The sequence below is a fragment of the Peromyscus eremicus genome, chromosome 3 (assembly GCF_949786415.1).
Source record: "Peromyscus eremicus chromosome 3, PerEre_H2_v1, whole genome shotgun sequence".
Classification (NCBI taxonomy): domain Eukaryota; kingdom Metazoa; phylum Chordata; class Mammalia; order Rodentia; family Cricetidae; genus Peromyscus; species Peromyscus eremicus.
In genome coordinates, this window is record NC_081418.1 from 41,412,765 (window position 1) to 41,426,214 (window position 13,450).

Here is a 13,450-nt window from a genome sequence, read left to right on the forward strand (position 1 = left end):
CCTGCTACACTGGGTGGGAGAGTGCCAGTGCTTTGTGAGAAGTAAAGGATTAACAACTTCAGTTTTAAAAGCCATTGTTCTGAGAGAGACTAATTATCTGTCCCTTTATTTAAACTAAACCTTAGTTGAATTTATTTAAAGTACTAAAATCAGCAGTTAGAAATGAGTTTTCTGAAGATCAGAAGTATATTCAAGAACTAGAGGTCTTGATGGCCTCGAGCTGATTATCCATAAGAAAATTCTCATGTTGCAATGTGGCTTCATAAAGTAGATATGTCATGTGGTAGGGACATCTGACTGAGAGAATTATAGTTGGCCTTTCTCCTCTACTCTTTTCTTTGAGTATAATGACTCTTTCATTTGTTAGATTATTGTATTAACTCTGGCTTTAAGTTACTTTTCATAACTATATGGAAATTTTGAAATATCTGTACATTGGTAATTAGGAACGGGGATATAGGACTCTGAGAAGCCTCTAGCAAGACGAATGACATTCCTGATGCTCTGTTGCAGATACTGGATGATGGAGGAGATCTTACTCACTGGATTTATAAAAAGTATCCCAACATGTTTAAGAAAATCAAAGGCATAGTTGAGGAGAGTGTTACTGGAGTCCATAGGTAAGAGTGAACGGTCATCTTTAGCTCAGATATAGACTTTATAATCACACACCTGTAGAACACATTATGGTAAAATGGGTGCTTTCTCTGCGGTCCCATGTCTAAGCCTGGGCACTTGTTTTAATTAACAGCACAAATTACAAACCTGAAATGGTAAACAGCCCGGATGGAGGAGCAAGCGGCGTCCTCATGTTTTTCCTGTCGTTGCGGTACAGAGGCTGCTTGCTCCTTTTGGACAAGTTTAATTCATTCACTAGTATTTACTGAACTACTACAATGAGCCAGGCACTGTCCTATGCTAGAGACCCACAGTAGACAAAACTTGTGCCCTCACAGAGCCCATGTCTCACAGACATCAAAGGCTTTGGGTCCCATCACAAAGGAGTAGTGATTCCTTGGATAAAATTGGAATCATTTCTGTCAGTCTTACTCACCCATAAAGAATTTGAAGTGTGAAATAAACTTTTAGGGAAATTGATTCAAAGCAGGCCACCATGACCACTTTAATGTTTCTAATCCTTTTGAATATATAAAAGTATAGCTTGGGGCTGGAGAGATGGCTCAGAGTTAGCACTGCTGCTCTTCCAAAAGACCCAGGTTCAATTCCCAGCACCCACATGGTAGCTCACAACTGTCTGTAACTCCAGTTTCAGGAGATTCAGCACCCTCACACAGACACACACGCAGGGAAAACACCAGTGCACATAAAACTAAAAAACAAACAGAAAAAAAACTATAGCTTGTGACATACCTTCAGATTCTTAGAAAGGGCTGCGATTTTAAAATTTATGTGTGTGTGTGTGTGTGTGTGTGTGTGTGTGTGTGTGTGTGTGTGTGTGCGCGCGCGCGCGCACACACACACACTAGCATGTCACAAATGTGGATACCAGAAAGAACAACTCGTTTAAGTCAGTTCTTTGTTTCCATCATATTAGCTTCGCAGGCTGAGCTCTGATTGTCAGGTTTGACAGGAACCTTTACCCACTGAACCACCTCACTAGCCCCAGGAGAAGCAAATACTTCTCCCTTTTAACGGACTTCGTTTTTGAACTTTTATATATATATAGCTGTGCAACTTATGATTTTATATATTATTGTTATGAATTTGAAACTACTGAAAAGTAGAAATTGTTACCTAAAAGTAGTAGGATTATGCTGGATTTTAAAAATATTTAAAAAATCAGTTCTTTTAAAGCTATTTTTAAGATTTATTTTTATTTTTATTTATGTGTATGCATATGTGTTTGTGTGAATGTATGCTATACTTGTGAGTGACCACAAAGGCCAGAAGAGGGTGTTAGGTTTAATAAATAAATCAATCAATTTTCATGAAGCTGGAGTGACAAGTGGTTGTAAGCCACTTGATGGAATCCCATGTGAACCTTCTGGAGAAGCAAGAAATACACTCTCAACTCCCAAGTCACTTCTCCAGCTCCCAAGTTACTTCTTTTATCATTAAAAGGGATATAACATATGCAGGTTGGAGAGACTGCTCAGCGGTTAAGAGTTCTCACTCCGTTTGCAGAGGACTCAGCTTTGGTTCCCAGCACCCACCTGGCAGCTTACAACATCTGCAACTCGAGTTCCAGAGGATCCAACCCCCTCTTCTAGCCTCCACAGGCACCAGACACCGTGTGTCACACATGTAAACACTCATACACATAAAATAATACATTGTGTTAAGTCTCAGTCTTGGAATGGGCATGGTGGTACACGACTTTGATACCAGTAGAGGCCAGTGGATCTCTGTGAGTTCAAGACCAGCTTGGTCTATATAGTGAGTTCCAGGCCAGCCAGAACTACACAGTGTCTTAGTCTTAGGAGACTAAAGAAGTCACAAAACAGAAGTCTTAGTCTTTAGAAAAATAAAATTAAAAAGATTTATATGCAATTGAAAGTTTTTCAGGGGGCTGGAGGGATGGCTCGGTGGTTAAGAGTGCTGAATGCTCTTCCAGGAGACTCAGGTTCAATTCCCAGCTCCCACATGGCAGCTCACAACTGTCTGTAATTCCAGCTCCAGGCAGTCTGACACCCATGTCAAAACACCAGTGCACATTAAAAATAAATAAATAAATAAAACCTCTTTTCTAAAAAAAAAAAAAAAAAAAAAAAGTTTCTCATTTAAAATCTTGAAATTTAGTTGGATCAAAGATTTTCTCCACATGATTTTTTTGATTGTGAGCCTTATGTGTACAGCCTCTAGAAAGACATTGTCTGTTTCTCAGTATCTGTTTAGTAGGATAAAATTAGTCATGTCTTATGCTCTCATGCTCAGTCTATCGATATATTTCAGAGATCTGACATAAAACCAACAGTAGATTGTAATGTCTCATTGTTTTATGTTCTTCTTGACTTCTCCCATTCCCAGGCTGTATCAACTGTCCAAAGCTGGGAAGCTGTGTGTTCCAGCCATGAACGTCAATGACTCAGTCACTAAACAGAAATTTGATAACCTCTACTGTTGCCGTGAATCTATTCTTGATGGGTAATGTTTGTTATCTTTGAGATGATCTTGGGTTATTGAGTGAAGGTTCCAACTTCTTTGGTTTTAGTTATTTCTGGAACTGTTTCATGTTTCACCACATCACACCCAAGACTTTATAACCCAGAGCTCTGTTGCTATCGCTATTACAAGAAAATCTCTTTCACTTAAGAAATGAGACTGGGAGCTGGAGAGATGGCTCAGTGATTAAGAGCCCTGGCTCCTCTTCCAGAGGACCTGTTTGCTACCCAGTACAACATGGCAGCTCACAAGTATCTAGAATTCCAGGCCCAGGGGATCTGGTGCCCTCCTCTGACTTCCACAGGTACCAGGCGCACACATTGTACACAAACATATATGCAGACAAAACATTCATACACATAAAAATACAATTTTTAGAAAGAACTGAGATTAGCTTCTGTTGGCAAGCAGAGTTCATATTTTGTGATCCTTTCAGACTTGGTGTCATTAAAATGGCATAAAAGTGATTTTGAAAGAGGTTTCAGGTGACCCTATTTCAGGTCATGGTTCCTGGAACATACCGTATAGTTCTTATGTTATTGCTGTCATACACTTTCTTGACTGTCTAGAAACTTGTGGTAAGCAAAGAACTAATCCCCAGAGACATTTCTGGTTTCTCTGCCCTCTGAGGATTGCAGGTCTGACAATGCTCAGCTTCCATCTCCACCCTTGTGTTCACATCCCTTCGTTGCTGCTAGGGAGACCCCAGGTGTAGTCAGCATTCTGTTCGTGTAACTAATACTGGATGTAACCAACTTTTGAAAAGAAGAGGTTAATTTTGGCTCTGGGTTTTAAAGGGGTTAGTCTGTGGGCAGATGGCCATACTTGCTTTGGGGTATGCAGTGAGACAGAATGTGGTTAGTTAGGATCAGGTGATGAAGCAAAACTGGTCACTTTCTGAGTAAGGAAGGAGCTGGGTCCCCTCTACCCCTCCATGAGCATGTTTCCAATTTCTAGAAAAACCTCCCACTAGACTCCACCCCTGGCCTTTATCATATGGACCTTTGGGAACACTGTAGATCCAAATCATAGCTCCCAAGGAATTTTCTAAGACAAACCATCAAGATGGCTTAGAATATGCCAAATGCAGTGTTTCTATCACATGGGCTAATAGGAAAATGAAGAAAGATTCTGTGGACTGCATTCCTAACCATTCAGGCTGAGTGAGGACACCACAGGCACTGGGTCCAGAAAGGCCTCAGTTTAAATGCTGGATCCAATATTTGTTTACTTGTTACCTATAATCCCTTGCTTATCCTTTGCATAGTTCCATCTCTGTAAAATGGTAACGTGAGTTAAATGAGACAAGACAGGTTGTTTAGTGTTGTTACCTTTCTCCTTTAATAAAAAGTAGGGTGGTGTTTCACTATGTAGACCAGCTGACCTGGAACTTGATACATATCCCAGGCCAGCCTCAGTATCCTCTGCTTCAATCTTTCAAGGGAATACAGGCATGTGCTACCAAACCCAGCACCTTGCCTGTCTTTCTAGAACTCTCTATATAGTAAGTTTTAGGATTGAGTTACATCTTAAGAAAAGTTTTTGCTGGTTGGTTTTTGTTTTGTTCTTATTTGGTGGAATGTTCAATGCACATTATAACTATTGTTACCTACTATATTACTATGGAGTCAGTAGTATCAGATAAACTAAACAATTTAAATAAATTCTTAGCCCAGTGGTCAGTCAGAGTGTCCACATGTAAGGGTCACTGTGACAGATACCTCAGTTCTGACCAAATTGGTAGTAATGTATACATTTCATTAGAATACTTATCTCCCCACAACTGTCTTTTAGACTTTTCAAATCCCAGATCTGTGAACCTACAGTTGGCCTATACCAGAATCAGTAAAAGATGCATGAAGATAACTACTAGTTCAGAAAAATGGATAGACTCCCTCCCAACCATAGTTTACTCCTTAGGTCAGAAAGATTCTTAAAGGTGGAAAGTACGAAAGTGACAAAGAAAGAAGCAGTTGAGCAGGAGTTAAGGTTTCACAGCGACGACGACGACGACGCAGGAAAGTGTCAGCTCTTCTGGATTTGCTAAGCGGCAAGAGCATGGGTACCTGCAGACGTGCAGAACTGCAATTGGGTCAAGGGCAGTTGCTCCCTCAGTAGAGAGGAGAGCAAGAGAGATGAAAGGAGAGGTAAGCTGCTCCAGAGAAAAGTGCAGTGGGAGCTCATCTGTAAGCCAGCACTCAGCGGCTGGGGAGGAGAGCTGAGTGTTAAGGCTGTTCGCTGTTATGTAACAATTTTGAGGTCAGGTTGTGCTGTATAAGATCCTACCTCACAAAGCCAGGAAGAAAAGGGTTGGGGAGAAGGCACATGGGCTAAGAGAGCGTCCACATGAGGAAGGTGTTAATGTTTAATCTTCTATCATTCTGGGATGGTTACTTGCAATATTGGTTACTTTACATGTTGCTAGGACCGAGTCCCTGACAAGAGCAGCTTAGAGGAGGTTTATCCGGGTACAGTCAAATGACAGGGAGTCATGGCAGCAGAAGCTTGAGGCTGCTGGTCACACTGCATCCATAGTTAGCAAGGAGAGGAATGCCGATGCGCCCTTATCTTTTTTATTTGGTCCAGGACCCCTAATCCGTGGAATGGTACTGCCTACGTTGAGGGTCTTTCCACATCAGTTAACAATCTAGAAACTCCCTCAGAGACATGTCCAGAGGTTTGGTGCAGTGACTCTAAATCCCATCAAGTTACAGTCAAGATTCACTACCACACACACAGCATCCTAAACAGCAAGGGAGGCCCTGCTGACCCCTCCTGGGTGGTGGTGACTGAGATTCCACTGGAGGAAGAAGGATTGCACAGTGGATTTTCAGATTATAAGCTAGTGTTTCAGTTCTTCTGGGTTCTGAGGCTAGAAGAGCCGAAGAGAACGTAAGAGATTGGCATGGCTCTTAAGTAGCTCCAGACAGCTTATGTTCCGCCCAGGCTTCCTTTAACCAAGTCTTTTCTGTCCTTTATCCTTGAGGAAGACCCTGAGGTCACAGGAAGATAACTGCCTAACTGAAGTCCATCCATGTCTGTAGGCTGGCTGTCATTTGCAGAGGAGCAGTGTGAATGAAGTTTCCACACCGCCACAGCTGTGTGTAGTTACACACAGTCCTATGGGAGGGACGAGGAAAAGCTTGAGAAAAGTGGTCTGAGGAAAGGCGGTTCAGAAATAGATCCTGTGATTGTCCTTGCTCTGCTAGCCATTTCGGGGCCACTCTGCTAATCCAAGGCTTCTGAGTGTGGTGGTAGCCCACCAGCCTCACCTCTGCTGTGGGATGTTCTGTATGGCAAATGTGTTGCTAATTAGTCAATAAATAAAACACTGATTGGCCATTGGCTAGGCAGGAAGTGTAGGCGGGACAAGGAGGAGAATAAAGCTTGGAAGTGGAAGGCTGAGTCAGAGAGACACTGCCAGCCGCCACCATGACAACCAGCATGTGAAGATGCCGGTAAGCCACGAGCCATGTGGCAAGGTATAGATTAATAGAAATGGATTAATTTAAGCTGTAAGAACAGTTAGCAAGAAGCCTGCCACGGCCATACAGTTTGTAACCAATATAAGTCTCTGTGTTTACTTGGTCGGGTCTGAGCGGCTGTGGGACTAGCAGGTGAGAGAGATTTGTCCTGACTGTGGGCAGGGCAGGAAAACTCTAGCAACACACCTCTTCAGTGAGAAAGAAGTATTAAATGAGCTTCATCAAGGTACATGCAGCTGCATCCGGGGAGTGGAGTTGCTAAGTCATTTTGTAATAGGATTCTTACTTTCCTTTGAGCATCTCTAGACCCTTTGCGCCAGAAGGGGTAAGCAGATGGATAAATAAGTAGGAAGTCTTACAAGTTTTTGGAGGGGCTGTGTATCTCAAAATAGACTGAATTTTAGTTGAAACCCTTTTGTCTTGATCAAGATTCTAAGAGAATGTAAGCTCGTTGTACCCAAAGAGAAACCAGAACTCATTCCTAGATGTTCTTTCCAGAAATTGTGGAGACGGCTAGGATCAGGTTCACAGAGAACCAGATACAAAGGTAGAAGGTATCTGCTCAGGATCAACCCCAGGAAGCTCACTGTCTGTAGTCAGCATCAGCAGGTTTTACTCACGGCCTCTGAATTATTGTCCATTATTTCCCTGTTGAATTGATGCAGAACCAACTGCCCTTCTGATACTGCTTAACGCCTTCCTTATGGTATCTTTCTAAAACAGTAAGCTAGAATAATGATCCTATTAAGCCAGAACTTCGTCACTTCCTAAATTAAAATCACTGCTGCCTTATGTGTATCTTTTCTCTTTTCCCCATATCTGTTCACAGTATAAAAGCATCCATTGCTTTTGTGTTTACAAGTTCCTGTGTGATCTACATCTTTTTGCACTACTCCCAAGAACGAGAGGAAGACTAGTGGGAGGGGAAACTCATGTATAGCTAGAACTGGTTAGGTGGACAAATACATATTTTATTGTTTTCCTTCAAAAATGAAAAAAATTCAAAACAAAAGCACAAACCTCAAGTAGAAACAAAAGTACATTTCTTATTTAATGTACTTTTTTATGTACTTATTTAATGTACTTTGCTTTTGTTCCCCCAGACTTAAAAGGACAACAGATATGATGTTTGGTGGGAAGCAAGTGGTAGTCTGTGGCTATGGAGAGGTAAAGTTCACCCTTTTACTTGTTGGATATTTAAAATGTATTTTGATGAAATATTCTAGAATTTTGCATACAGACATAAGTATAGTCATACCACTTTAGATGGGAACACATGACTTAGAAGTCTCTAGTTAAGTACCTTGCTTTTCTCTTTGTATTTTTTCTTGAGTTGATTTTCTGACTTGTTCTAGCACCACAGTTTGTGATGTTCTTTTAGCTTGTGTTTTGATTATAAATCGTGAATGTGGGTGTTCTCATGCATATGAATGTGCTAAGCAGGGGCCAGGGGTTGGTTTATGAACTACATTTATTTGTTTTTCTTGATTTCCCCCAAGCACGAATCTATTTAGCAAAATTACTTGGAGGGGAGGGAAGGAGGGTACCCTTCCTTTGCCAGAAGCTTTGAGAAGTGTGTTCTCTCTGACTTTATTGTGTGTGTTCTTTCCCTGTTCAGGTGGGAAAGGGGTGCTGTGCTGCTCTGAAAGCCATGGGTTCCATTGTGTATGTAACTGAGATCGACCCCATCTGTGCCCTGCAAGCCTGGTGAGTGTGCCAAAGGATGCCTGCTCCTCCTTTGCATTGCTCTCTAACATGCCACATGCTAGACCCGATCCAGGGGCCTGCCAAGAGAACCTAAGCTTGCAAAGGTCAAGGAGTTCTGCTCCTTGAAGTGAAGGTTTAGAACTCCTGTGGAAACAGTAACGGGATGCTTAGGTTTAATGAACAGATATCCCATTAACATCTCTCTCCATATGTAATCCCTGCCCCTTTGAAAATAATGACGGAAAAAGAAAAGGCAGGCCAGGCGTGGTGGACCATGCCTCTAACCCCAGCACTGGGGAGACGGGGCGCTAGACGGGGCTTACTCTGCTATCCCGATGACCTAATTCAGTCTCCAACTTCACAGAATTGTCCTCTGACCTCCCCACGGGTATACTTTGGCCTGTGTGCATGCTCACACATACATCATGCTTGCATATATACATACATACCCCACACATACAACAGTATATATCTTTTTTAAGGTTCAGGCATATAATCTTAACATTCCAGAAGCTGAGGCAAATAGATTGTGAGTTCCAGGCCAGCTTTGGTTATAGAATAAGACCTTGTCTCACCAGCCTGGGCTACAGACTGAGACCCTGCTGGGAGGAGAGAGAGAATGGAGGAGAGATTGGGTGTAGCTTAGTGGTAGAGCATGTGCTTAGGTTGGACTTGGGTTCAGTCTTTGGCAGGAAAGAAGAGAGGGGAGGGAAATGCAATAGGCTGTGTCAGAGACCTTCTGATATAACACACTAAAAAGACTTCTGTGGTAACCTTCCCAAAAATGTACTGTGAATCTAACGGTGAGAAAATATCAGACAAATCCAAACTAAGGATGAAATCTGCTAACTCTGTGTGAAGAATATGTGGGCAATTGTTTGTAGTATTCTTACACTTCTTAAGGTTCAAATCTAAATTTAATTTTTTTTTTAAAGTTCCTTTTTCCTCTCTGAAATGTGGATCCTAGCAGGGCAAACCTTTAATCCCAGCATTTGGGAGGCAGAGACAAGAAGATCTCTGATTTCAAGACCAGCCTGGTCTACAAACTGAGTTCTAGGCCAGCCAGGGCTACATAGTCAGACCCTGTCTAAAAAATAATAATAATCAAATAAATAAAATATAGATAATCATCCTTACCTCAAAGTATTGTGAGAATTAAGTCAAATAATTATTATATACTATAATAAATAAGTAATATGTAACAGGGCTCAAAGCTGCTGTCACAAAATGGAGCCTCACTAAGTGGTAACTGTTACTGAAATTATCTCCATCTTCCACGGGATGAGAAATGCCATGGTCACTGAAAGGTACTGCAAAGCCCAGTTTATGTAGTGTGTATCTATAGTTTATAATCTCTGTGCAGTGTTCACCACTAAACCTCTGGAAGAAGGCCACTAAGATAGAAGAAAGCCATTTCCCTCTTTCTGCTGCTTACAGAGCCCAGCCATATGCTGCCAAGGCAGAGTTCTGCAACAAACAGAGTCACTGGCTTTCTGTCAGCTTCAGAACACAGGGACCATCACCTTCCTAGTATTCTGTTCCCTATAGAAACCCAAACAGGACATCCCTATAGAAACCCAAACCGTGACAGCACGGTTCAGATGATCTCAGAGCCACAAGCCCCTAACTTACTGTGTTGTGTGTGTTGTGCCAAGCTGTGTGCCTCGGTGATTGAGGTGAATAGACGGAGGGGCAGGCTGCTTTTGACCGAGCACAGATCCCCGCTGTGCTGTGCCGTAAGCACTGTAAACAGCGTGCAGTGCTGTAAAAGCACGGGCAGAAGGGTCTTAACTGAAGACAGAGGCAGTGTAGACAGAAATGTCTGTACAAGCAGCAGGTGCATAACCTCCAAACAAAGGCTAGCATAGCATATTTACGGAGCCCACAGATAGGATGAGTTTGGGGAGTAGTAGTATCAAAGGTAAGAAGAATGATATGGCAGTGTGTATAAGAATTTGGGTCTTATCCTGAAGTATGTAAGTGATATGTTCCAAGTTGCACTTAGGGAAATCACACTGCCAAATGATTTGGGGATGTAACCTAGAGACCGTGAGACCTGAACCAAGCATCACTGGCCTGAACTTAGGAAAGCCAGCATGTATGGATAAAAGGAGGCAGACCTAGGTACAGTGGACACACATCTATAATCCCAGCACCTCAAGAGAACTACCTCAATTTTAGGGCTACAAAGGCTATATAACCTATTCTACAAAGTTCAGAGCAAAAAAGGTTGTGTAGGGCCATAAAGTCAAGAGACTTTAATGGAATTAAGAAAGAGGATAAAAAAAAAAAAGATATTGGTGTGAGTTCAAGGCCAACCTGGTCTACAGGTCTACAGAGCGAGATCCAGGAAAGGCACAAAGCTACACAGAGAAAGCCTGTCTCGAAAAACCAAAAAAAGAAAAAAAAAAAAGATATTGGTTACAAATTCTTTCTTTCTCTTTTTTTTTCTTTTTTTTTTTTTTTTTAAGATTTGTTTATTCATTATGTACATAGTATTCTGCCTGCATGTGTGCCTGCAGGCCAGAAGAGGGCACCAGGTCTCATTCTGGGTGGTTGTGAGCCACCATGTGGTTGTTGGGAACCAAACTCCAGTCCTCTGGAAGAGCAGCTGTTGCTCTTAACCTCTGAGCCATCTCTCTAGCCCCATTGGTTGCAACTTGAACTGGGAAGAAATGTTTAGTTTCTCTGGCTTATACAGTTGGTTAACAGTAATGCTGCTGCTCACGGCAGAGAATATAGAAGAGAAACAGATGAGGGTGTGGGGACAAAGTAAGTTTGGAAGCCCTCTGGGGGGGTCCTTGAGGAGATATCTGGGGGGAATATCCTTGGTTATGAAGCACCCCAGAGACGCAAGTTAAAAAAAAAAATGCAGCTGGAGATGTAGATCGACGGTAGATCTCTGCCCTGTTTGCCCGATGCCTGGGTTCTAATCCCACCTGGGGGGCAAAAGAGGAATGTGCCAGTCAGTCAGTCATCTGTAGGTGATGACTGAGCCAAAGGCAGGGTAAAGATGAGAACTGAAAGAACAGAAGAGCCCGGTGAAGAACCCCACCAAGGGCCACTGTTTAAACATGGGGAAAGGCTGAGAATGTAGCAAATGGGGTACAATTGCCTCATGTGAACAATGTCCTGGATTCAATCTCCAGCACCACAAAGAAGAGGCTAGGTCTAAGAAGGTAAATTGTGTTTAATGTGACAGAGAAATCAAGTACTATAGGACACTCAGAAAATATTGGCTTTTTTATTTCAGAAAATAATTGATGATCTTGGGAGAACAGGTTCAGTGAGAATAGATTCAGTGGCCAAGTGTCATTTTCTAGAAATCTGGTTTGGGATTCTCACGGCAGCCCTTGTTTGGCTCTCTATTATTAGGAAAAACTAGTTCCCGTGATGCAAAGGGAGCTTTTGCATTTCTGCTATGTAAACACAGGAAATGATCTGGACTTTTGACTGAAGAGTAGTCCAGGCCAGATGTGGTGGCACACGCCTGTAATCCCAGCACTTGGGAGGAAGAGGCTAGAGGATCCTGAGTTTGAGGCCAGCCTGGGCTACACAATGACACTGTCTTCAAAACCAAACAAAATGAATATCCTGGCCACATCCCAGCTATCCAAGAAGTGACACTGTCACTACCTAAAGAACTTGGTGCTAGCTTGTAAGGAGAGACTCCCCATCGGCCGGCTAGTGTAATTGATCCTGCTTTATTTCTACAGTATGGATGGATTCCGACTAGTGAAACTGAATGAAGTCATCCGACAAGTGGACATTGTTATCACCTGTACAGGTATGGCTGTGATGTGTATTCAGGGCTAAGTGGACATTGTTATCACCTGTACAGGTATGGTTGTGATGTATATCCAGGGCTAAGTAGACATTGTTATATTACCTGTACAGGTATGGTTGTGATATATATCCAGGGGTAAGCAGACATTGTTATCACCTGTACAGGTATGGTTGCGATGTGTATCCAGGGCTAAGTGGACATTGTTATCACCTGTACAGGTATGGCTGTGACATGTATTCAGGGGTAAGTGGATATTGTTATCACCTGTACAGGTATGGTTGTGATAGGTATCCAGGGGTAAGTGGACATTGTTATATCATCTGTACAGGTATGGTTGTGATAGGTATCCAGGGGTCGGGGGGAGATTTGGGAATGCTTTCATGGAGCAAGTGCAAGGTGATTGAAGATATTCTGGATAAATCCAAATTATTAAAGCCAGAAATAGGGGTTGAGAGGTAGGGTGACTCACTTGGTAAAATACTTGCCTTCATAAACATGAGGACCTGGATTTGATCCCAGGAACACATGTAAAAAAGTCAGGTATGGGTGGCGGGAGAGTTGGCTCAGTGGTTAAGAACACTTGTTGTAGCCAGGCAGTGGTGGCACATGCCTTTCAGATCTCTTTGAGTTTGAGGCCAGCCTGGTCTACAGAGTGAGTTCCAGAACAGCCAGGGCTACACAGAGAAACTCTGTCTCAAAAAACAACAACAACAAAGAACAGTTGTTGCTCTTGAAGAGGACCTAGGTTCAACTCCCAGTACCCACATGGTAGCAACCATCTATAACTCCAGTTCCAGGAGATCTGACACCCTCTTCTAACCATGGGCACTAGACGTATATGTAGTACACATGCATACATCTAGACAAAACATTCATACACATAAAATAAATCATCTTTTTTAAAAAGCTAGACATGGTGTTGTGCACTTATAATTTCAGCACTGTGGAGTCAGACAGGAAGATACACACACATGCCAGAGATAGACCAAAAAAATGGTCTTTCTCTCTCCCATTTTTTTTCCTACCTGTTTAGAGCTCTGGCCAAGCATAGACCTTTAGGTCATCCCTACAGGAAAGTTCCTCTCCATCCTTTATTGCCGCTATGTCTCTGCCTATCCTTGACCTCTTAGACATAGCTAGAAATTGAAAACTATGTGCCAATGATTATTACCAGGATGTAAGCATGTTTAATGGGTACTACCATCTTTTATTTCACCCTAAAAGCAAACACTCGCCTGGGAATGGTGGCACATGCCACTAATCCTAGCACTCAGGATGTAGAGGCAAGAGGACCTCTGTGAATCTGAGGCCAGCCTGTCCACATAGTGAGTTCCAGGACAGCCAGAGC

The 13,450-nt window shown here is 42.5% G+C and overlaps 1 protein-coding gene across 3 annotated transcripts in view; it reads left to right on the forward strand.

Moving 5' to 3' along the window:
- Window positions 1–13,450, forward strand: part of Ahcyl2 (adenosylhomocysteinase like 2) — a 168,938-nt gene that overhangs the window by 135,721 nt on the left and 19,767 nt on the right. For all 3 annotated transcript variants that reach the window (XM_059257494.1, XM_059257496.1, XM_059257495.1), the window contains exons 7-11: window positions 514–620; window positions 2,989–3,105; window positions 7,712–7,775; window positions 8,227–8,315; window positions 12,032–12,102. In XM_059257494.1, the coding sequence (XP_059113477.1) occupies window positions 514–620; window positions 2,989–3,105; window positions 7,712–7,775; window positions 8,227–8,315; window positions 12,032–12,102 (448 nt within the window). The remainder of the gene's footprint in view (window positions 1–513; window positions 621–2,988; window positions 3,106–7,711; window positions 7,776–8,226; window positions 8,316–12,031; window positions 12,103–13,450) is intronic.